The sequence below is a fragment of the Pelophylax lessonae genome (assembly GCF_965119305.1).
Source record: "Pelophylax lessonae genome assembly, chromosome: 3".
Classification (NCBI taxonomy): Eukaryota; Metazoa; Chordata; class Amphibia; order Anura; family Ranidae; genus Pelophylax; species Pelophylax lessonae.
The window spans coordinates 78,486,180-78,511,416 of NC_138770.1; the positions used below are offsets into that span (position 1 = coordinate 78,486,180).

The following is a 25,237-nucleotide window of genomic DNA, read 5'->3' on the forward strand; positions in this document are numbered from 1 at the left end:
GACAAGAGATCAGACAGGAAGACAGCCTTACAGCCCAAAATCTAGCCTGACTCTTAAGTTCTGCCAGGGACACAGAGACACAGAGAGAATACAATATATACAGTGGGTACGGAAAGTATTCAGACCCCCTTAAATTTTTCACTCTTTGTTATATTGCAGCCATTTGCTAAAATCATTTAAGTTCATTCTTCTTACTCATGAATGTACACATAGCACCCCATACTGACAGAAAAACACAAAATTGTTGACATTGTTGCAGATTTATTAAAAAAGAAAAATTGAAATATCACATGGTCCTAAGTATTCAGACCCTTTGCTCAGTATTTAGTAGAAGCCCCCTTTTGATCTAATACAGCCAGGAGTCTTTTTGGGAAAGATGCAACAAGTCTTTCACACCTGGATTTGGGGATCCTCTGCCATTCCTCCTTGCAGATCCTCTCCAGTTCTGTCAGGTTGGATGGTAAACGTTGGTGGACAGCCATTTTTAGGTCTCTCCAGAGATGCTCAATTGGGTTTAAGTCAGGGCTCTGGCTGGGCCATTCAAGAACAGTCACGGAGTTGTTGTGAAGCCACTCCTTCGTTATTTTAGCTGTGTGCTTAGGGTCATTGTCTTGTTGGAAGGTAAACCTTCGGCCCAGTCTGAGGTCCAGAGCACTCTGGAGAAGGTTTTTGTCCAGGATATCCCTGTACTTGGCCGCATTCATCTTTCCCTCGATTGCAACCAGTCGTCCTGTCCCTGCAGCTGAAAAACACCCCCACAGCATGATGCTGCCACCACCATGCTTCACTGTTGGGACTGTATTGGACAGGTGATGAGCAGTGCCTGGTTTTCTCCACACATACCGCTTAGAATTAAGGCCAAAAAGTTCTATTTTGGTCTCATCAGACCAGAGAATCTTATTTCTCACCATCTTGGAGTCCTTCAGGTGTTTTTTTAGCAAACTCCATGCGGGCTTTCATGTGTCTTACACTGAGGAGAGGCTTCCGTCGGGCCACTCTGCCATAAAGCCCCGACTGGTGGAGGGCTGCAGTGATGGTTGACTTTCTACAACTTTCTCCCATCTCCTGACTGCATCTCTGGAGCTCAGCCACAGTGATCTTTGGGTTCTTCTTTACCTCTCTCACCAAGGCTCTTCTCCACCGATAGCTCAGTTTGGCCGGACGGCCAGCTCTAGGAAGGGTTCTGGTCGTCGCAAACGTCTTCCATTTGAGGATTATGGAGGCCACTGTGCTCTTAGGTACCTTAAGTGCAGTAGAAATCTTTTTGTAACCTTGGCCAGATCTGTGCCTTGCCACAATCCTGTCTCTGAGCTCTTCAGGCAGTTCCTTTGACCTCATGATTCTCATTTGCTCTGACATGCATTGTGATCTGGAAGGTCTTATATAGACAGGTGTGTGGCTTTCCTAATCAAGTCCAATCAGTATAATCAAACACAGCTGGACTCAAATGAAGGTGTAGAACCATCTCAAGGATGATCAGAAGAAATGGAAAGCACCTGAGTTAAATATATGAGTGTCACAGCAAAGGGTCTGAATACTTAGGACCATGTGATATTTCAGTTTTTCTTTTTTAATAAATCTGCAACAATGTCAACAATTCTGTGTTTTTCTGTCAGTATGGGGTGCTATGTGTACATTCATGAGGAAGAAGAATGAACTTAAATGATTTTAGCAAATGGCTGCAATATAACAAAGAGTGAAAAATTTAAGGGGGTCTGAATACTTTCCGTACCCACTGTACATATGTGATTCTGCACTTCCTGCATGGGGGAGCACGTGCATGTTACCAGCGCGTCGCTTCTGCTGTGATTTGTCAAAGCAGAAGCCGATCAGCACGTGCCAGCCAATGGATGTCCGCTGGCACCTGCCAATCGTCAGGAAGAGACACAGGACAGAGCTCTACCTATTGTAAACAAGGCAGAGCTCCGTTCTGACAGGGGGAAAGTGATGGATGGACTTTCCCTGCAAAGCCGAGAATAAAATCCATCACATCCCTTTGTAAAAGCAGCACACACAGTACACATAAACACTGTTTAGGCATAAACAGTGTTTATGTTTTTGATCGCCCTTGACGTTTAACCCCTTTAGCACTGATCACTGTATTAGTGTTACTGGTTCTCAAAGTGTCAAAAGTCTCAGTCAGTGCCTGATTGTATGCCGCAATATAGCAGTCCCTCTATAAGTCGCTGATTGCTGCCATTACTAGTATAAAAAATAAAACAAATAAAAATTCCAGTAAATATACTATAGTTTGTAGATGTTATAACATTATTGGGATTTTTTTTTTTTAGCAAAAATATGTAGTGGAATAGATATTGGCCTAAATTTATGAAGAAATTTGATTTTTTTATTTTTTTTTATTAGATATGTTTTATAGCAGAAAGTAAATAATATTGTTTTTTTTTTTTTCAAAATGGTCAGTAATATTTTTGTTTATAAACGCAAAAAATAAAAAACCCAGTGGTTATCAGATTTCACCAAAAGAAAAATTACATCAATTTTATTTGGGTACAGCGTTGCATGACTGCGCAATTGTCAGTTAAAGTAATGCAGTGCCATATTGCAAAAAATGGCCTGGTCATGAAGGGGAGTAAATATTCTGGAGGTCCAGTGGTTGAGGTCCAGGAGCACCTTACTTGCAGAATGATGGCTGCTCATGATCCAATGAGCAGCCAAGGCTTGGGGATGTGACAAGGGAAGTTCAAAGCTGTAAGCAATGAAGAGTGGTGCCACTCTCCAGATATATATATATATATATATAAGCTCTGCGTAAACTGTTGGCGCTATATATATCCTATATATATATATATATATATATATATATATATATATATATATATATATATATATATATATATATATAGTGTGGAAGGGAGTGGAAAACTCAAGGATGCCACCCAAAAAAGCCACACAATGAAATACATTTCCAGTCTTTTACATATGTGAATTTCAACTACATATTACCAGGGTGGAATTCCACTTTAAATCTGAGTAAAACAACACCTCTGTGAAACAGGTATTTAATGTTATGAGTGTCAGCAGAGCAAAAGGACAGGGTGTGCTACACAAGCCCTGAGTACTTCCAATAAAGGTTTTTGGCCTTGTATAGCATGCCTGATGTCAACAACTGGTTAAGTATGGCAAGTCCAAGAATTCACAATGGTGATCTATTGGTCAGATGTTACCACTAAGCTCTGCTATATACACAGACTTCAGATGTCCTCCTGGCATCAAAGGGGAAGAGACCTGAAGGAGATGGCATATTTATTTACCTCCTCTGGTCGGCTAATCTCGATGCCCTCGGGGCCAGTGATCCCCAGCTCCAGAGTCTCCTTTGCACCCTGTAAGAGATGAGAGGAACTTATTCATAAAAGCAAAGTATATAGCTTTGTATAGATTTTCTTTTCATTACTTATGATGGTCAGCACTAACAGATAAATATTAAGCCTCTTTTTTTCTCAGGTAACATGAAATCTTAAATACACATATTTTGTACTCTCATTTTCGGCAGCAGATGGAGCTCTCAGCTCTGTTCATACGTTTTTATGGGAAAAAAGGCCCGTTTACAGAGACCAAGGAGATACAGTATGTATGCAGCTTGGAAACACACGGCCCTGCATGCTATTGAAGCCATAGGTGCGTTAAGCATTCGCACATCAAACAGTTACGGATACAGCGCCTTAAAGAACTCAGTCACCACCTCAAAAATCTTTCATATGCATCATTGTAAATTTACAGATGTCAGTTTTAAGGAGCAGTTTACCAATATTTATCAGTCTTGCAATAAGACTTAAAGACGTTTCATGTTTGGTGAATGCTGGAGAGTTAAACCCCCTGAACAACCTATTCTAGCTCTCATGGACTCTATTGGTAGGATCTCTGCACTAAGTTCCTGTCTGTGCCCATTTTGAGGGGTTCCTATCACCCCTGAACCTTCTTGGGTCTGCACACCTGCTGTTTTCATTATGGGGGCTCCCACCATCCCAGCGCTGAATATCCAGAACTGCACACCTGCTAAGTTCACTATGAGGAGTTTCCACTATCCCTGAGCTGGGTTCAGCGGTCTGAACATCTGCTGTGTACATTATGAGGGGTTCCCACCATCCCTGCTCTGAATTCCTGGATCCGCACACCTGCTGTGCCCATTAGGAGGGGTCCCCAACGTTCCCGTGCTGAGTCTGCACATCCTCTGTACCAATTATGGGGAGTTCCCCATCCCTGTGCTGAGTTCCTGAGTCTGCTCATCTTCTGTACCCATTAGGAGGTGTTCCCACCATCCCTGTGCTGAGCTCCTGAGTCTGCACCTCCTCTGTACCCATTATGAGAGGTTCCCACCATCCCTGTGCTGAGTTCCTGAGTCTGCTCATCTTCTGTACCCATTAGGTGTTCCCACCATCCCTGTGCTGAGCTCCCGAGTCTGCACCTCTTCTGTACCCATTAGGAGGTGTTCCCACCATCCCTGTGCTTAGCTCCTGAGTCTGCTCATCTTCTGTACCCATTATGAGGGGTTCCCACCATCCCTGTGCTGAGCTCCTGAGTCTGCACCACTTCTGTACCCATTAGGAAGTGTTCCCGCCAACCCTGTGCCCGGGTCTACACACATGCTGTGCCCATAGGGAGGGACCATTGTGAAGGACTAGAGAAGTACAGCAATGCCTGCAAGGAAATGTCCTGAGTAGGAAGGCTGTGCCCCAAGTATACATGCCAGGACTCCACTATAAATAATGACTGCAGGGCCCTTTAGCCAGTCAGGCACAACACAATCTAATTTCTAATACTCTATAATTTGGTTCTCTGACATGATCTGGATGATTGCTAATAACTTCATATTGCCCAATGACAGCTCCTCACCTCAGATACCAGATCCCCATTTTCTGCATGCACTCGAGTTACGGCCCCCAGGTCCTTACAGTGTCGGAACACCTGGTAGAGCTCGTTGTCCCGCAGAATGTATAAATCCTTGTAAGTCATGAACATCTGGAAGGAGTTGACCCCCTTTTCTCGTACTAAGGTCTCCATCTCTGCCTTTACCTGCAGGAAAAGACGCCCAGAGGGAAAAGGTGACAAACATGACAGGGCCATAAAAGATGGATATTAAACGAAAGTCTACAAAACAATCATATCAAACTACAGAAAATGGATCATCATGGCAGCCCAGCATTGCCTGACATTATAAGGGAAGCCTTTCCAGAAAAAAACATGGCGGCTGCCATGCCGGTCCAATGGTTCAGCTTTAACATGGAAGTTTCTGTCTGGGCACTCTCAAGTTCTGTCTTCCGGAAAATTAACCTCCATTGTATAAAGTTGGAGATTTTAAAGTTGAACTCTGGGCTGGACAAATATTGTCTAATTACAAGTGGCATGTGAATTCCTCCTTGAATCTTGGTGTGCTTTGTGTATTTCTTCCAGATCTTTACATTAATCCAGTGTGAGACTTTACCTCTGTGCAGAGACTTTCTGTAATAAAGACCGGTCACATTGCTGAGCTTTCTCCTTGTGCAGGGGGACTGGTCCAGTCTGCGCCCCCTCCTGTACCTTTTTTAACTACTTTCCGACCGCGTGCCACAGTCCCTCCTGCGCGAACCGACGTTAACTGTACGTCGGTTGCGCGCCTGCAGCTAGGGGGGCGAGTGCGTGCTGCCGACGGGGCGCTCCTGCCCCCAATCGGCATCGGGCACTCTGATGGACGGGGCAGGCGGCTCTGATTGCCGCCTGACACCCGCGATCATTCCCCGCTGAGAGAGAAGGATGGTCAGCTATTGTAAACACAGCTCACCTTTCTTCTCTCTGGAATGATCACAGAGTGCTTGTGATTCTTCTATATAGGATCACAGATCTCTATGGTCATATCATAACCCCCCGCCCCCATACAGTTAGAAACACGCTTCTAGGTACACATTTAACTCCTTGATCACCCACTGTGTTAACCCCTTCCCTGCCACTGTCATTATTACAGCAACAGTGCATATTTTTAGCAGTGATTACTGTAATAATGTCACTGGTCCCCCCAAAAGTGTCAAAAAATGTCAGTTAGGGGTCCGATCTGTCCGCCGCAATGTCGCAGTCCGGCTAAAAATCGCAGATCACCGCCATTACTAGTAAAAACACAATAAAAATGACAAATCTTTCCCGTAGTTAGTACACGCGATAACTTTTGCGCAAACCAATCAAAATACGCTTATTGCGATTTTTTTTAATCAAAAATATGTAGCAGACAACAAATTGGCCTAAAATGTTAAACAATTTTGATTTTTTTTTTGGGAATGTTATATAGCAGAATGTGAAGAATATTGTTTTTTTCCCAGAATTGTCCCTCTATTTATGTTTTAGCGCAAAAAATAAAAATCGCAGAGGTGATCAAATACCACCAAAAGAAAGCTATATTTGTGGGGAAAAAGGATATCAATTTTATTTAGGTACTGCGTAATTGTCCGTTAAAGTAACGCAGTGCTGAATAGCAAAAAATGGCCTGGTCATTAAGGGGGAAAATGTTCCGGTCCAAAGTGGTTAAGGCAGCCTGTAGTGGGTGGAGCCTGCTGGGTGCCACCTACAGCTCTGCTCTCTGCACAAGCTATGTACAGCATGGTGATGATGGAACTGCTACTTTTCCGTGGTAATATCTGGGTCTGTAAAGTCATTTGGTGAACACAAAGCAGATTTATATCCTTTTTTGACTATTCAGGAATATATTTAAATAAATGTTTTAGTGCGTGTTCAGCTTTAGGTCCTGCCAGGGATCATTTGTACGCATGGGTTCTGACGTGACCTAGCTGGTCAACAGTACTGTATAAATCTAAGTGAGGAAGACGTGGGTCTGTGAACATCCTTGTAATAATCATCCAATGCCTACGTTTGCAGTTTTCACTGCAATTTGCAACTACACCAAAAGGTCTGTTTAGAAAAGAATGTGCATAGCTATTCAACTGGTATGTACATTTGTTCTGTGTGAATAGGGAAAAATTGTTTTCAGGCTATTTCCTTTACAGGTCAAATGTTCATCTTTCGTGAAAAACAACTAGTTCGGGAAAATGTAAAGAGAAAAGGACCGCCTCTACTCCCGGCCAGCTCAGCTGACTTATGACTAAGCCCCAGTGGCGGGCCGCAACGCATCAGGGTGTGTGCTGTGGTGGAGACATGTAGGCTGAGACCGCTCCTTATCATTTCTTCATCTGGGCTGGTCAGGAGTGGCAGCGATCCTTTTCTCTTTACATTTACGATCCTTTCCTCTTTACATTTACTAGCCCTCTGGATTGGTATCAGGATAAGCCTGCACCCCATGTTCTGGGACACAAGGATATGCTTTCACCTCTACTAAAATTCAATTCTGCCCCATTAACACTGCCACTACACTACATGCCAATTAGACCAGACAAATAGCTATAGATAAATACAACTCCAAGTGTAAGTTGGCAAATACTCAATATGCCAGCATTCTTCAGTATTGTTCAATAAGTGGGCTCTACAACTTGCAAGTCTTGATACACAGCACAGCTCATTTTTTCATCTTCTTTGTGAAATGTTTGCACTCAAACTCCACTGAATGGCTATTTAAGTGTGTTTATCTTTACCCTGGGTCCCCACCAGGTGACACCCATGTGCAGAGCGTAGTCACAGCAAACTTTGGGGTCGGCAAGGCTCCTGAACTTCTCATACGCGTCAAGCAAGGAGATGTCTCTATCCGGCAGAACATGACCGATTATCATGGTGGTGCCTCCCATCAGCGCTGCCTGTAGGGGTCAGAGGTTAGGACTGGTTAGTGATCCATGATTACAACATTCACATGCAGAAAACGGCTATTTAAGATATTTTTTTTTATATAACACTTGTTAGATACCTAGAACATGTTAGAGGAGCTCAGGAAGTATCCCCAACTAAATAGTGGAATTATTGCTAGCATGTATTCTGTCTATGAGCCCATTGGGAAGATTTATTTTTTATTTTTTTTGTGTTCTTATTCTGGTTATCTCCATTCCTTTATTATCTTGTCCCCAAAAAGACAGATAAAAATGAAAGGTTAAGTTTACCTTTTCGTTTTCAATGATTTTTATTGGATTTTTAGTATCAAACAGTAAAAAAATAAAAAATAACAGGGCATAACATACAGATAACAGAAACTTAAAAAGTTGCATGACAATTAAGCTCAGTAAATGGAATAAGCAAGGCATTGCACATTCACATAAAAGAACCATAGTTGCCATTCGCATGGTCATGGAGAATCGGGTGCCAGATGCGCCCGGCGATTATGCTCATCAGTTGCCACCTAAGCTCCCCGGAATGGAACGGGTCTCCCCCCTCCCGCCGAACCAAGAAAACCATACAGGGTCTGGAGGCAGGAAGGTGGGCCCTGCGGCGCAAATTACAGAGGAGTGTAACGTCCCCTCCAACCATAACATATTAAACATTGAGGAGAGAGAAAAGAGACAGAATAGAAAAACAGTAGGAAAAGGAAAGTCACCAGAAAGAAACAGAAGAAGAAGAGGAGAGTATCCCAAAAGGAGATAAGTGCACTACGTACATCTATGTTATAGAGTCCATCAAAACAGTCAAACTACAATGGAGTGGACAGGTAGTTGATCCAGGGTTCCCATGTCTTGTCAAACTGTGCTCTTTTATCCAAGACGGTTACCAAGAGGCGTTCATTAAGCATGATCCAAGTTAATTTGTGCTTCACAAGATCAAACGGGATGGTCGGCGATGTCCATGATCTGGCGACCGCCAACCTAGCCGCCGTAAAAATAAAAGCTATACGTTTTCCAGCACTGTTCGGCACACCCCCAGAGGAGTGTCTGAATAGAGCTTGCTCAGGAGATTTGGGTAAGTTGACTTGCGTAAGTGAGTAAATAAAATTATAAACCCAAATACAGGGTAAGTTTACCTTTTCGAAAAAATGAAAGGGGGAACTAACCCCAAATATCCTAGCCACCCCTCCGGACCCCGCTGCACATAGCAGGATGTCCCATGCTGCCGGTGTAGCGCTCTGTACACTTTAACACAGCCTCGGAGCGAGCATTCATTAGAATGCTGCTTAATGAGAAGTGCTTCTTAATTCCAGAGCAGAACAAGCCTCAAATGTGCATTTTGTTGGTCAGCACAGTCGTGGTAGACAAAATTTATAAGGTAGACAACATTTTAAGCCCCCACTAGCTATCATGATCTGGATACTTGAGAACCTTCACAGCCAGTAGACAAGCATTAGAATCCATACAGCAATGCCTGGAACTGTCCATGGTTCTGTTTCTGAAAGGAAAGCAGAGTCTGATTTATCTAGTAGAATTTAGACACATTCAACTGGACTGGTTCTGTAATGTTGAAGACATTTCATAGCTTCTCCAATCCACTTCAGTTCTAAAGAAGTTCTCATTGGAAATGAAGAAGTGACTTTGAGAAGCTAAACATCTTCAACATTAAAGAACAAGCCCATGTGACTTACTCCTACTAGCTATACCATCATCTGAATAAATGAGAACCTTTGCACATAGTAGACAAGCATTAGAAGCCACTACTAGCTATACCATGGCCTGAATAAATGAGAACATTCACACACAGTAGACAAGTACACTGCTCAAAAAAAAATAACGGAACACTTGGAAAACACATCAGATCTCAATGGGGAAAAATATCATGCTGGATATCTATACTGATATGGACTGAGTAATGTGTTATGAATGAAAGGATGCCACATTGTTTGATGGAAATGAAAATTTTCAAGCTACAGAGGGCTAAATTCAAAGACACCCCAAAAATCAAAGTGAAAAAATTATGCAGCAAGCTAGTTCATTTTGCTGAAATTTCATTGCAGCAACTCAAAATGGTACTCAGTATTTTGTATGGCCCCCACGTGCTTGTATGCATGCGTGACAAAGTTAGGGCATGCTCCCAATGAGACGATGAATGCTGTCCTGGGGTATTTCCTCCCAGATCTGGACCAGGGCATTACTGAGCTTCTGAACAGATTGAGGTTCAACCTGGCGTTGAATGGACCGAAACATAATGTCCCAGAGGTGTTCTATTGGATTTAGGTTAGGCAAGCGTGGGGGCCATTCAATGGTATCAATTCATTCAACCTCCAGGAACTGGCTGCATACTCTCACCACATGAGGTTGGGCATTGTCGTGCACCAGGAGGAACCGAGGACCCGCTGCACCAGGGTCTGACAATGGTTCAATGATTTCATCCCGATACGTAAAGGCAGTCAGGGTGCCATTGTCTAGCCCGTAGAGGTCTGTGCGCCCCTCCATGAATATGCCTCCCCAGACCATCACTGACCCACCACCAAACTGGTCATGCTGAACGATGTTACAGGCAGCATAACTTCTCCACGGCTTCTCCAGACCCTTTCATGTTTGTCACATGTGCTCAGGGTGAACCTGCTCTCATCTGTGAAAAGCACAGGGCGCCAGTGGCGGATCTGCCAATTCTGGTGTTCAATGGCAAATGCCAATTGAGCTCCATGGTGCTGGGTATTTCGCACAGGGCCCACTAGAGGACCTCGGACCCTCAGGCCCCCCTTATGAAGTCTGTTTCTGATTGTTTGGTCAGAGACATTTCACACCAGTAACCTACTGGAGGTCACTTTTTAGGGCTCTGGCAGTGCTCAGCCTGTTCCTCCCTGCACAAAGGAGCAGATACCGGTCCTGCTGATGGGTTAAGGGCCTTCTAGGGCCCTGTTCAGCTCTCCTAGAGTAACTGCCTGTGTCCTGGAATCTCCTCCATGCTCTTGAGACACTCTGCTCTTGAGTGCTTGGAGACACAGCAAACCTTGTGGCAATGGCAAGTATTGATGTGCTATCCAGGAGGAGTTGGACTGCCTGTGCAACCTCTATAGGGTCCACCTCATGCTACCAGTAGTGACACTGATCCTAGCCAAATGCAAAACTATTGAAAACAGTCAGAAAAGACGAGTAGGGAAAAAAATGTCGGTGGCCTCCACCTCTAAAACATTACAGTTTTGGAGGTTGTCTTATTGTTGCCCATCTAGTACATCTGTTGTTAATTTAATTTAACACCAAAGCAGATGAAACTGATTAACAACTCCCTCTGCTACTTAACTGACCAGATCAATATCCCAGGAGTTTAAATGACATGATGGTAAACTCTGATTAAAAAGTGTTCCTTTAATTTTTTAGAGCAGTGTATTAGAAGCCACTACTAGCTATACCATGACCTGGATAAAGGAGAAGCTTCACACACAGTAGACAAGTATTAGAAGCCACTACTAGATACACCATGACTTGGATAAAGGAGAACCTTCACACACAGTAGACAAGTATTAGAAGCCACTACTAGATACACCATGACTTGGATAAAGGAGAACCTTCACACACAGTAGACAAGTATTAGAAGCCACTACTAGATACACCATGACTTGGATAAAGGAGAACCTTCACATACAGTAGACAAGTACACTGCTCAAGAAAAATAACGGAACACTTGGAAAACACATCAGATCTCAATGGGGAAAAATATCATGCTGGATATCTATACTGATATGGACTGAGTAATGTGTTATGAAAGCAGAGGTCAAAGTCTAAATTCACTATTACAATTCCGAGTTTAGACAAAATCAGGATTACACAGGTTGGTGCTTCTACAATCATGACCCCAGGGCAGAAGTCTCAAGAGCCTGTAATAGGACATTGTAATGATTAGGCACAAGATGTATGTGTGAAATGCATCTACGAGACTTCATGTTGGTGTCTTTGGTGTCATCACTTGCAACATTTTGGAATTAAAGGTATTTGAAACTTATTGGAATCCCTGGATGTGCGGCTATTTCTTTTTCTACAAGTGTTCCCACGGAGGCGGGCCGGGGCCAACACTCTATGGGATATCCTATCTCCTGGCAATTACTACAAACTATACACCTGGAGCAGCGTTTTCCTTTCTTCAGTATCCGGACTTAAACTTTGGGTGTCTGATCAGAATTCTACAAAATGCCATTGACCTCTGAAGGCCACAAAATTCCTGAAATGTAATTACAGACAAAAACGATTTCAAGGGAAAAAAACTCTTACCCCCTATAGGGTCAAATCTCAGGCACTTTTCATTCTTTATTCGGGTAAAGAGTAATTCCACTTTTGTTGAGAAAAAAACATTGCCCTCTGGGTGATCTCTGTACATTGCAAGGATTATAACGTTTGTTGCAGATTCCTACCTTTTGTTATTCTGAAGAAATCCCTGTGTGTTTGTCTGTTTCCATGTCCTGAGTAAAGGCTCGTATACACTATAGGAAAATCGGGCGAACATTTTCGTCCCAGGAACTTTCGTACGATTTTCGTATATAGTGTGTACACAATTTTCGGCAGCCGATTCCAACTTTTCGTACAAAAATTTTGAAAGGGACAAACTCCAAAATGTTTATCGTACAGGAACAGAATGAAATATTTTCATTTAATGCGTACCGTTTTCGTACAAGAAAAATCAGAAAAGAAAGACTGCGCATGATCAGAAACAGTAAACAACAAAAAAAGACTTTGTCGTACAAGAATTTTCGCACAAATTTTTGTTCATCGGTTCTGATTTGTTGTGAACAAGGAAAATCAGACAATCGTTCACCCGATAGCGTGTATCCCAGTCTAATTGGAGAACTTTTATAATTATTAATCTGCTGCTGCACCTGCAGGGCTCTAATGAAGAAAATTGCAGGGTCTGCATCCCTTTAGACGTGTTCCTTTTGGGAGTATCTCAACCAAAATGCCATTTTTGTTGCAGGGAATGCCTGAAATCAGACTTGTATCTTAGTGCAGACTTCTGGGAAAATCAGGGAGCCAATCACACAAGCAGGAAATGATGTTTCTGGGGTGTGGTCAGTACACATTCTGTGTACAGAACAGCTCCAGGTAGCCATATTGCATTGTATTTTACAGAAAATTACAGACCTGCATATTAACAAGGGTCATTTTTAATAACATTCAATTACAATATGACTTGCGTCACAATTGTATATGCCATATTCTTATTATTTATTTTTTTTATATTTCTTATTTTATTTTCCCACGAAAAAATAAAATAGCTGTGTGCATTTGTTTATAGCAAAATGAGAACATTCGCACAGAAATTCAAAAACATCATTGAATGAGAACATTCTATATTGTAGGTAAGTGGTACAATCTGCACAGTAACAATATATATATATATATATATATATATATATATATATACATACATACATACATACACACACTATTTTATTATTATTATACAGGATTTCTATAGCGTCAACAGTTTATGCAGTGCTTTACAAAATACTATATATATATATATATATATATATATATATATATTAATTGTGTCAGTATACAGTATATATTACTGAGGGCCCAGTCTCAGTGTGACAGTGAGAAGCCATTGTTGGCAGAGTCAATGATGTTACGCTCTGGTACCATTGTGTGAAGAGAAAGGAGAGTTTTCTCATATTTGGATAACAGGCACTCTGTTTGCCTGCACACAACTATTCCTCATTGACTGATTCCTTCGCTGACCCGAGAAATGATTCCTTTGTGACGAGCCCTTCCTCCGGGCAATCCCTGTCATAAACCGTATGTGTTCTCCTTGAGATATGGAGGATGAGGTAACCGGCCCAGCGGGTGCCCCATACAGCAGTAACCCTTTTAATTTAATTTACCCCAAGCAGGTTTTCCATCTATCTGATAACCGTCACTACAGGGGGGGCCATGATGGAGTCACCTATGACAGGAGGCCACAACTGTCAAACAATAGATCTCACATACAGTGGGTACGGAAAGTATTCAGACCCCCTTAAATTTTTCACTCTTTGTTATATTGCAGCCATTTGCTAAAATCATTTAGGTTCATTCTTCTTCCTCATGAATGTACACATAGCACCCCATACTGACAGAAAAACACAGAATTGTTGACATTGTTGCAGATTTATTAAAAAAGAAAAACTGAAATATCACATGGTCCTAAGTATTCAGACCCTTTGCTCAGTATTTAGTAGAAGCCCCCTTTTGATCTAATACAGCCAGGAGTCTTTTTGGGAAAGATGCAACAAGTCTTTCACACCTGGATTTGGGGATCCTCTGCCATTCATCCTTGCAGATCCTCTCCAGTTCTGTCAGGTTGGATGGTAAACGTTGGTGGACAGCCATTTTTAGGTCTCTCCAGAGATGCTCAATTGGGTTTAAGTCAGGGCTCTGGCTGGGCCATTCAAGAACAGTCACAGAGTTGTTGTGAAGCCACTCCTTCGTTATTTTAGCTGTGTGCTTAGGGTCATTGTCTTGTTGGAAGGTAAACCTTCGGCCCAGTCTGAGGTCCAGAGCACTCTGGAGAAGGTTTTTGTCCAGGATATCCCTGTACTTGGCCGCATTCATCTTTCCCTCGATTGCAACCAGTCGTCCTGTCCCTGCAGCTGAAAAACACCCCCACAGCATGATGCTGCCACCACCATGCTTCACTGTTGGGACTGTATTGGACAGGTGATGAGCAGTGCCTGGTTTTCTCCACACATACCGCTTAGAATTAAGGCCAAAAAGTTCTATTTTGGTCTCATCAGACCAGAGAATCTTATTTCTCACCATCTTGGAGTCCTTCAGGTGTTTTTTAGCAAACTCCATGCGGGCTTTCATGTGTCTTACACTGAGAAAAGGGTTCAGTCGGGCCACTCTGCCATAAAGCCCCGACTGGTGGAGGGCTGCAGTGATGGTTGACTTTCTACAACTTTCTCCCATCTCCTGACTGCATCTCTGGAGCTCAGCCACAGTGATCTTTGGGTTCTTCTTTACCTCTCTCACCAAGGCTCTTCTCCCCCGATAGCTCAGTTTGGCCGGACGGCCAGCTCTAGGAAGGGTTCTGGTCGTCCCAAACGTCTTCCATTTGAGGATTATGGAGGCCACTGTGCTCTTAGGAACCTTAAGTGCAGCAGAAATCTTTTTGTAACCTTGGCCAGATCTGTGCCTTGCCACAATTCTGTCTCTGAGCTCTTCAGGCAGTTCCTTTGACCTCATGATTCTCATTTGCTCTGACATGCATTGTGATCTGGAAGGTCTTATATAGACAGGTGTGTGGCTTTCCTAATCAAGTCCAATCAGTATAATCAAACACAGCTGGACTCAAATGAAGGTGTAGAACCATCTCAAGGATGATCAGAAGAAATGGAAAGCACCTGAGTTTAATATATGAGTGTCACAGCAAAGGGTCTGAATACTTAGGACCATGTGATATTTCAGTTTTTCTTTTTTAATAAATCTGCAACAATGTCAACAATTCTGTGTTTTTCTGTCAGTATGGGGTGCTATGTGTACATTCATGAGGAAGAAGAATGAACTTAAATGATTTTAGCAAATGGATGCAATATAACAAAGAGTGAAAAATTTAAGGGGGTCTGAATACTTTCCGTACCCACTGTATATTATATATATATTGTGACAGGAAGTCAGGTAAATCTGGGAATGTAGTCACTGAGAGGAGACACATTCCCACCTGCTTTGAAAAGTTCACTGATACTATAGGGTGTTGGCTGTAAAAAGAGCCAGCAGGAAGTTGAAAACCATTCAGCTGTTCAGAATGAGGAGTTAAGGCTCTATAATTTGTTCAGAGAAAGTCCTATTGATTGCTGCCTCCTGTCGCCGTGTGGGCTGGGAGAGGAAGGCAGACATACGTGTACCTCCCGACGCCGTGTGGGCATGGGAGAAGGACTGCTGCCTCCTGTCGCCGTGTGGGCTGGGAGAGGGGGACAGTCGGATGTGTGCCTCCCGACAAGCTGGTGAGCATGGGAGAAGACCCCCTACAGCGATGTGAAGCTAAGGAGGGTAACCACGAGTGAAGACGTCTCAAAGGTGAGAAGACAAAGTGTTCCATGTGAAGAGTGTGAAGAGTAAAGGGACCTGTTAAATGAACTGTGTTCAATGTGAAGAATCTGAAGAGTAAAGGATCCTGTTATAAATGAACATGTGCTGTGTGAAAGAAAACAAAGGGACATGTTCAATGGACAATGTTTGTGCTGTGTGAAAAGCAAACAAATGGACATTTGAGTGTCTGCTGTAGGATCAGCAGTGTCGGCCCAACAGTAGGTTGGGAAGACTTCTTAGGTAGGTTCCAGTGTGAGAAGGTAGCCGCCCACAGAGGCAAGGATTTATTTTGTCTTTTATTTTATTTTGGCTGTTTTGACGCTTGCAATTGTGTGAAGTAAATTGCATGAATAAATCAGTCTTGTTTTCAACCTCTGCTCGGCTATCTCTCTGTGAAAACGCACCCCCAAAGGGGTCATCCACGCCTACCACCGAGCTAATCCCTTACATATGGTGGAGGTATGCAGTGGGCATAAGCAGAGATCCCTGCAAGGAAGTGCAAATGTTTGATGAACTTTATCTGGTGCATGAGATTGCACAATCTATGTGTGCAGGAGAGAAGATCCTGACAGAAAAAAAAAAAGTGTTTTAAAGAGACAGCGTTCTCAAAATTATTTGATGAACTTTGTTGTGTCTGGTGCAAGTGACTGCACAAACTGTGTGCGCAGGAAAAGAGATCTTGCAAGAGAGAGAAAAACTACATGTGTTAAAGAGACAGTGGTCTGAAAATTTTTTTTGCTGGACTGTGAAAAATTTGTTTGTGGAGTTATTGAAGATGGGGCGTTCAAAACGCCTGAAGAATGCAAAGATAGATGAAATGAGAGACCGAATTCTATGGATGGAGGGGATGCTACCATTTGAACCAGCCCCATCCATGCCTGAACGGAATCGGCTAAAGAGAAAAGTTGTTGTCCCTAGCAACACTGGGGCAAATGAAACTGCTTTGGAGACGCAGGGTTCTCAGATGAAAAGTAAACCCAAAATGGGGGAGATGCTGAAACAATGGAGCTTTGCAGCTCAACAAAAGGCTCACCAAGAGAGCATGGCAGGCTGGAAACAGAGACGCCAGCAGCCAATGGAGGCCATCGGTTTGGAGGAAACCGAGTATGTGTGCAGGGCTGAGTTGGATGCCTTGCAACGGAAAATGGAAGAAAAGGAACAAGCCTTGGAATTGCTTAAAATGGAGCATAGAAACTTGCAGGAAATGAATGAACTACTCAAGTCTCATGTGTCACAGTGGGAAGAATCCACTGCTCTTCTTTTGGTCGAGTTGCAAAAACGCAGAGAGACTATAATGGAGAAAGATACCATCCTCATGGAAAAGGAAAGTGAAATTCAGACTTTGCAGAAGCAAAGTATGGCTGATATGTTGGAGTTGAGTAATCAGCTGGAAAAAAGTCTTCAGTGTTTGGAAGTTACAAAAATAGACCTGCAGGAGTCGCAGGAACAGAATGTCGCTCTGAAAACGACATTGTCTCTCAGCGACAACGAGAAAAGTGAAAGAGAGGCTAAATTACTGAGTACTGTGTATGAGCTCACCACTTTGAGCAATGTGGTAGATGAATTACGTGCAGACTGTGAAAGTTGGAAAGGTGAAGCCCAACGTTTCCAGCAGCAGTTAAAGGAGAAAGAAGCCTGTGTGGCAGAATTACAGTCTCATTCCCAGAAACTAGCCAATGAGGTGAAGGCTCTTATGCAGGGAAAAGGAGATTGTGAACATAAGAGGGAAAAAGTAGAGGCACAGCTTCTGGAATCGCAAGTCAAGGTGTCAGAAGGTGACCGATTGTGTGCTAAGCTGTCAGAGAAGGCAAACCGACTGCAGGTTGAGTTGGACAATGTTACAAATCAGCTTTCTCAAGCAGACAGCAAATCTAGAGAAATTGCGGAAGATTTTTCTATCTTGGAATCGCAGCTGCAAGACACGCAGGAACTCTTACAGGAAGAGAGGTGTCAAAGGCTGAGTTTTAGCACAAAGCTCAAACAAATGGAAGATGTGAAAAATGGCTTCCTGGAACAATTAAAAGAGGAGGAGGAAGCAAAGAAAAACCTATCAGAGCAAGTCGCAACATTGCAAGCTCAGATAGCGGATATGAAATAACGCATTGAAGAAAGCGTTGGTTCATTAGAGTGTGTTGAAGATGTGAAAAAGAAGTTTGATCAGATGCTTGGTGAGGAGAAAACTGTGTCTGCAAAATATGCAGAAGAACGCGACCGTGCAAAAACGGAGGCGCGTGATAACGAGAGCAAAGCCCTGTTCTTGGCTCGCTCTTTGGAGGAAGCTCTAGAGTGTAATGTTAAACTAGAAAGAGTTAACAAACAGCTGTGTACAGAAATGGAAGATTTGGTCCGCTCCAAGGATGATGTTGTGAAAAGCGTTCAGGAGCTAGAAAAGTCTAAACGAGCCTTAGAACAGCAAGTAGAAGAGATGAAGATTCCGTTGCAGGAACTGGAAGAGGAATTACAGGCAACAGAGGATCTGTCCCAAAGAGGGGATAGTGTGCCTGATGCAGTTTTTAAAAGGATCAGTGTTTTGGGGTCTGTCCTGAGTGAGCCTCAGAAATGTGATGACATGTGGCTTGAATCACCCCTGTGGAATAAACCGTTCCTTCAAAAACTTCAGCAAACAAAGGAGCTGTGTAAGAAATGTGATGTTTTCTCAGTTCAGGCTGAAAACCTAGTGGAGAAAACTAAAGCGGAGAAAACTAAAGCAAGTGATATAAATCTGGGAGAAAAAAGCAAACGCCACCTAGTGGAGAAAACTAAGGCTGTTGATGAAAACGTGAAGCAAATTAAGTTCAAGTGCCTTTCAGGGAATATTTCCAAAATGGAACTGGTGAAAGACAGGTGGCAGAAATTTGATCGTGATCTTGAGATACATTCCATGTGGAATTCAGATAGAGAAAAGGAACTAGGTGACCTTGAGCGGTCAAATAGTTCAGCAGAAAGTGCATTGAAGAAACCTGTAAAAGAATGTGTTGCAGTTCCATGCTTCTTCACTGATGCAGAGAGGAGGTCTATAATGGATACCACCCAGATCGCTGGGTTCAACTGTGTTGTTGCCTTTAACCCCTATGTTGGTGGAAGGAAAGTTGATGATGTTCTGGTTGGCTACTTCTGTGAAGAGTTTGGCAAGAAATATAAACTGAATATCAAATCAAATAGTAGGCCTTTACTGCGACTCGCTCAGGAGGGCGAAAAGTTTAAGAAGTTGATGAGTGCAAATGCTTCAGATCTGCCTATGAATATGAAATGTTTGAATGATATTGATATCTCTGGGAAAAGGAACAGGGGTCACTTTGAAGAAATGTGTGACAGCCTGTTGTCTCAATTGGAAAATCCTCTGCACAGCATCTTAGAGCAAGCAAAGCTCAAGAAGGAAGATCATTCCCTTTTACAACAAAAAGTCAATGATTGTGTACAGCTGTATGGAGAGGCAACTCAAGTCACAGAGGGATGTCAAGAGTCCCTACTTGGAACAAAGCTTAGTGAAGCAAAGGTTCTCAAAGTTTTGTGGAAAACATTTATGGATTGCAGAGAGAGGCGTCTTAAGAATGTTGAAGACCTTAAGACTAGCCCAATTGAGTTGCCTATGGATCACGGTCCTCCATGGTGGATTGGACAGACGGTTATGAGGGACAAGCTGTCTGACATTTATGAGAAAGCTGTCAATGAAGATGACAGAAACGAGAAGGAGCAAAATTATGCCAAAAATGCAGTTGAAGAATGTGTATATGAGATGAGAGACAAACTGTGTGGCATTTATGAGAAATCTGTCAGTGAAGATGACAGAAACAGTTTCATCCGGAAGCTTGAGGATAATAGGAGGCTTATCAGTGAGTCAGCAGTGCCTGACACATGCGTGCCTGGAAATATGTGTCCCAACCCTAGGGTTGAAACAAGAGGGGGGGGTATGTGACAGGAAGTCAGGTAAATCTGGGAATGTAGTCACTGAGAGGAGACACATTCCCACCTGCTTTGAAAAGTTCACTGATACTATAGGGTGTTGGCTGTAAAAAGAGCCAGCAGGAAGTTGAAAACCATTCAGCTGTTCAGAATGAGGAGTTAAGGCTCTATAATTTGTTCAGAGAAAGTCCTATTGATTGCTGCCTCCTGTCGCCGTGTGGGCTGGGAGAGGAAGGCAGACATACGTGTACCTCCCGACGCCGTGTGGGCATGGGAGAAGGACTGCTGCCTCCTGTCGCCGTGTGGGCTGGGAGAGGGGGACAGTCGGATGTGTGCCTCCCGACAAGCTGGTGAGCATGGGAGAAGACCCCCTACAGCGATGTGAAGCTAAGGAGGGTAACCACGAGTGAAGACGTCTCAAAGGTGAGAAGACAAAGTGTTCCATGTGAAGAGTGTGAAGAGTAAAGGGACCTGTTAAATGAACTGTGTTCAATGTGAAGAATCTGAAGAGTAAAGGATCCTGTTATAAATGAACATGTGCTGTGTGAAAGAAAACAAAGGGACATGTTCAATGGACAATGTTTGTGCTGTGTGAAAAGCAAACAAATGGACATTTGAGTGTCTGCTGTAGGATCAGCAGTGTCGGCCCAACAGTAGGTTGGGAAGACTTCTTAGGTAGGTTCCAGTGTGAGAAGGTAGCCGCCCACAGAGGCAAGGATTTATTTTGTCTTTTATTTTATTTTGGCTGTTTTGACGCTTGCAATTGTGTGAAGTAAATTGCATGAATAAATCAGTCTTGTTTTCAACCTCTGCTCGGCTATCTCTCTGTGAAAACGCACCCCCAAAGGGGTCATCCACGCCTACCACCGAGCTAATCCCTTACAATATATATATATATATATATATATATATATATATATATATATATATATATATATATATATATATATATATATATATATATATATATATATATATAGATTTAATACATCTGGATTATTAGATTTTGAAACTATTTTTGCCCAAATTCTCATAATGCCAAAATAACATGTTGAAAACATGAATAAAGACACGTTAAAATTAGGGTTGCACCGATACTGGGGTCGGTAGGGCGGATGGGGGGATGGTGTCAGTTTTTTATCTTATTTATCATTTTTTTTACAATTTTATTTTTTATCATTTTTTTTACAACTTTTCACAATTACATTTTTTTCATATTTATTAAATTTTCTTTTTTTTAAACAGCCCTGTTGGTGGGCTTTAGTGAGATATCAGGGGTCTAAATGGACCCCTGACATCTCCACTTTAAGACAGAGAAATGGACTGAGGACACAGATTCCCCAGTCCTTTTTGCAGCAGCCTCAGCATTGAAAATGAATTAACAGGAGACAGAGGCTTCCGTTCATTCATAAACTGAAGCAGAGTAAGCACCGTTTACACTACTCCGTTAACAAAGGAGCGATCAGTAGCGAACGCTCACCATGTCCATTTTAGAAAAGGAAGGGGCCGGCCCTTTCCTCTGCTCTCCATCCTGACACATTCCCCCGGCTTTCCTCCTCTCCCGCCAGCTGCGGGGTACAAGGGGGTCAGAGGAGGAAGAGGAAGACATGGAGATGGGGGGAGAAGGAGGACAGGGGGCCGGAGGAGCATGGGGGCAGAGGAAGACACAGAGGGGGGCCAGAGAAGGAGGGAACAAATGGGGATCGGTGCGGCAGGAGGGACAGCTGTGAGCACCAATCTCCCTGCATGGCTTTCCAGCTGACAGCCCCGGGAGAAAGAGGAGGAAAAGCGGCTGTCAGCTGAAAAACCATGTCGGTAGATCGGTGCTCACAGCTGTCCCTCCTGCCACTCCAGGTGTGAACCAGGAGATCATCCATGTGTGCAGGGTGGGTCACAGTGGGCCCCCTCCCTCAGGGGCCCGAGTGAAGTGAACACCCTGCATATATGATTGATACGCCACTGGATCCCTGCTCAAATCACATGCAGTCTCCCACACCGCTCCTGTGTGATCCCAGGCTTATCATAGTGACTTCAGCCTGGGTTGAACATTCATTTTGTATGGGCTCAAATCGCTACGCAAAGGTATCAGTAATCTGTATCAGCGTGTACTTGAGCACAAGTATCATCGGCACTCATACTCGCAGATAAAAAAACGTATCAGTGCAACCCTAATTGAAATGCAAGCAGTAATGTGAGTCAAAAGTGCAGCATGCAAGTAGGTTGGAAAGGTCTGTTGTGTTTTCATGCTAGAATTACATACTACATGGCCAAAACTTTGAGGACAGCTGACAAACACATCTATATATCAGGGCTCAAAATTTAAAGTCCTGAGCTACTAGCCAGGCCTTAAGGGTTACTCGCCACCAGTTGCCCCACCCAACTCCTACCCTGCCCCACCCTAATTCCGCCCCTAAACACGCCCTCATAAATTATCTCATAAAATTACACTGTTAAATGTTTTTGCATTAATGCAGAAGTTACAAAAATAAATATTAATAACAAAGTTTTCAGTGCCCATCAGTGCAGCCTAATCAGTGCCCATCAAGGGTCTGGAACCCCCAAATCACCCTCCTAGTACCCCCCCCAAAAAAAAATTTCACCTCCTATAACAAATCCTACCCGTCAAATCCTCCCCCTATCAAAATTTTCCCCCTAGCACAAAAAAACCCCATTATTCCTACTGGCACAACCCCCCCCCCCCAAATACCCCTTTTTAACAGCCCCAAGACTTCCTGTTCTGGCACAAATCCATCCCCCCACCCCATTCCAATAATCCCTACAAGGACGATCCCAAAATCCCCACTCCTGGCACAAATCCTTACCCCCCCCCCCCAGCACGAATCACTCCTCCTAGCACCCTCCCCCCCAATTCTCCTGCTAGAAGAAATCTTATATTGTCACCTCTCAAATTCCCCATCCCAGCACAACCCCCCTCCCCCCCCATATCGATCCCACCTAGAAGTGATCATCTTCTCCCCACCCCTCCTAGTACAAATACTTTTTGGGGGATTGTCCTGGGGGGGGGGATAAGAGAATTTGTAGCAGGAGGGGTGGGGAGAAGATGATTACTTCTAGGTGGGATCAATATGGGAGGGGGGGGGGACTGTGCTGAGATGGGGGTTGTGCTAGGAGGGGGGGGACTGTGCTGAGATGGGGGGTTGTGCTAGGAGAGGGGGATTGTGCTGAGATGGGGGGGGGACTGTGCTGAGATGGGGGGGTTGGCTAGGAGGGGGCATTGTGCTGAGATGGGGGGGTTGTGCTAGGAGGGGGGGACTGTGCTGAGATGGGGGGGGTTGTGCTAGGAGGGGGGGATTGTGCTGAGATGGGGGGTTGTGCTAGGAGGGGGGGATTGTGCTGAGATGGGGGGGTTGTGCTAGGAAGGGGGGGATTGTGCTGAGATGGGGGGGATTGTGCTGAGATGGGAATTTGGTAGGTGACAGGATAAGATTTGTACCCAGTGTAGTTCTCCCTTTCCTCCAGCCTGCAGACCTCAGATACAGCGTGGCACATCGCTCTGTGATCTTCCTCTTCATATGTCAGAGCGGAGGAGGAGCAGAGGAGGAGCCTAAGAGAAGCCTATTCCTAAACCTTTGCACGGACAGCTGGCGGGAGAGATGCGGCTGCAGAAGGGGAAGAAGATTGTGTCTCAGGAAGGACACTGGATGTCAGATGGGACTATACAGAGTTTGTTACCCGCCCCCTTTCCACATTGCTTGCTTTGACTCGGAGGACAGGGGATAACAAACTCTGTATAGTCCGGTTCTGACATCCAGTGTCATTCCTGAGCCGCAATCTTCTTTCCCTTCTGCAGCCGCATCTCTCCCGCCAGCTGTCCGTGCAAAGCTTTAGAAATTGTCTTCTCCTCCGCTCCACCTCCACTCCGACTCATTAAGGGGAGAAAAAGTCCCGATCTGATGTCTGCTATACTGACAGGAGTGTGAAGCCCGGCGAGAAGAGAGAGAGAGCACATCCCGCTCTCTCCTGTCACAGAAACACTCCTGGCAGCGCCCCCTCCTCCTCCCATGACACAGACGCCCAGGGCAGCCATCCATCCATCCCACCCTCCCTTGTAGCGGCTCGCCTTAACATGAGATGATCGGCTTGACCCCCTCCATCAGTACTGCTGGCCGGATGTCAGAGCGGCGGATCATCCCGCTGTAACAGCTTTAATTGTAATTGCCGGGTGCTCGCCGACATACACAGTCCCGCCTCCTAGCCCGGCTTCTTTGATAGACGTCACACGTCCTGGTTGGCCAGGCGTTCTGTCTATCAAAGAAGCCGGGCTAGGAGGCGGGACTGTGTATGTCGGCGAGCGCCCGGCAATTACAATTAAAGCTGTTAAAGCGGGATGATCCGCCGCTGACATTATCCAATCCTTCTGCCGGCTTTCCTCTCCTCTCTTCCCCTGACCAGAGCTCGCCCTACATAATTTTCCACTCGCAAAATGCGAGCAGGCGAGTGGAAAATTTGAGGGCTGTATATATGATTGTTGGACATCCAATTCTGCAAATTTTGTGACGTTATCACGCTATGTGGAGTTTCTTTACCTCCTTGAGGGACTAAACATCAAGGGTCGTTTGAGCAAGTTTATATACCCAAAGCGTATGCGACTCTTTTGCTATATGGTAATTAGAGTCCACTATTACTGGTAAGCGCTCCCAAGTTTTCTTATTTGGTGATTGGAGCACTGGTGGTGTCTTTTCCTTTTTTTCTACCTTGGAACACAGAATTACCTCTTTTTCATAAGGATATATCATTCGGACTTGGACACTTTGACTTATTTATTTAGTTTGCAAGATTTGCACTTCATTCCGTTCTCATTGAAAGGTGGAAACATTATTGGACTTTTTGCACTTCGCACTTTTGCCATTGCTGATACACTTGTATATATGATATTTATTAATAGAATCTTGATTTCTATTATGTGTTACAGCACGTTTAATCTTTCCATACCAATTTTAGCGCACCACTTTTTATATATATATATATATATATATATATATATATATATATATATATATATATATATATATATATATATATATATATATATATATATATATATATATATATATAGGGATTTTAACAATACTGTTGTATTGTAGTGCCAGCAGCTGTTTTTGGAATAGTTTTTCAGTAAGCTTAATAGTTCCTTTATATTTACAATTCTGCAAAACTAACTATTAAAGGAGTTGTGAAGTCAGAAGTTTTTTTATCTTAATACATTCTATGCACTAAGATAAAAAGCCTTCTGTATGCAGCAGCTTCCCCAGCACCCCCTAATACTTACCTAAACCCCATCTCTATCCAGCGATGTCCACGACTCCCTCAGCCATCTGGGATTCTCCCTCCTGATTGGCTGAGACACAGCTGCAGTGCCATTGGCTGCCACGGCTGTCAAAGTCAGTTCCCCAATGAGGAGAGTGAGGGGGCGGGGCCGAACGGTAGTTCTGTGTCTGAATGGATACACGGAGCTGCAGCTCAGCTCAGGTGTCCCCATAGCAAGCTGCTTGCTATGGGGACAC

At 43.8% G+C, this 25,237-nt stretch overlaps 1 protein-coding gene across 1 annotated transcript in view; it reads right to left on the bottom strand.

Moving 5' to 3' along the window:
• Window positions 1–25,237, bottom strand: part of DPYSL5 (dihydropyrimidinase like 5) — a 180,430-nt gene that overhangs the window by 50,863 nt on the left and 104,330 nt on the right. Inside the window, exons 3-5 of the mRNA XM_082251156.1 lie at window positions 7,569–7,727; window positions 4,852–5,031; window positions 3,273–3,341 (exon numbers count right to left, since the gene is read on the bottom strand). Of these exons, the coding sequence (XP_082107282.1) occupies window positions 3,273–3,341; window positions 4,852–5,031; window positions 7,569–7,727 (408 nt within the window). The remainder of the gene's footprint in view (window positions 1–3,272; window positions 3,342–4,851; window positions 5,032–7,568; window positions 7,728–25,237) is intronic.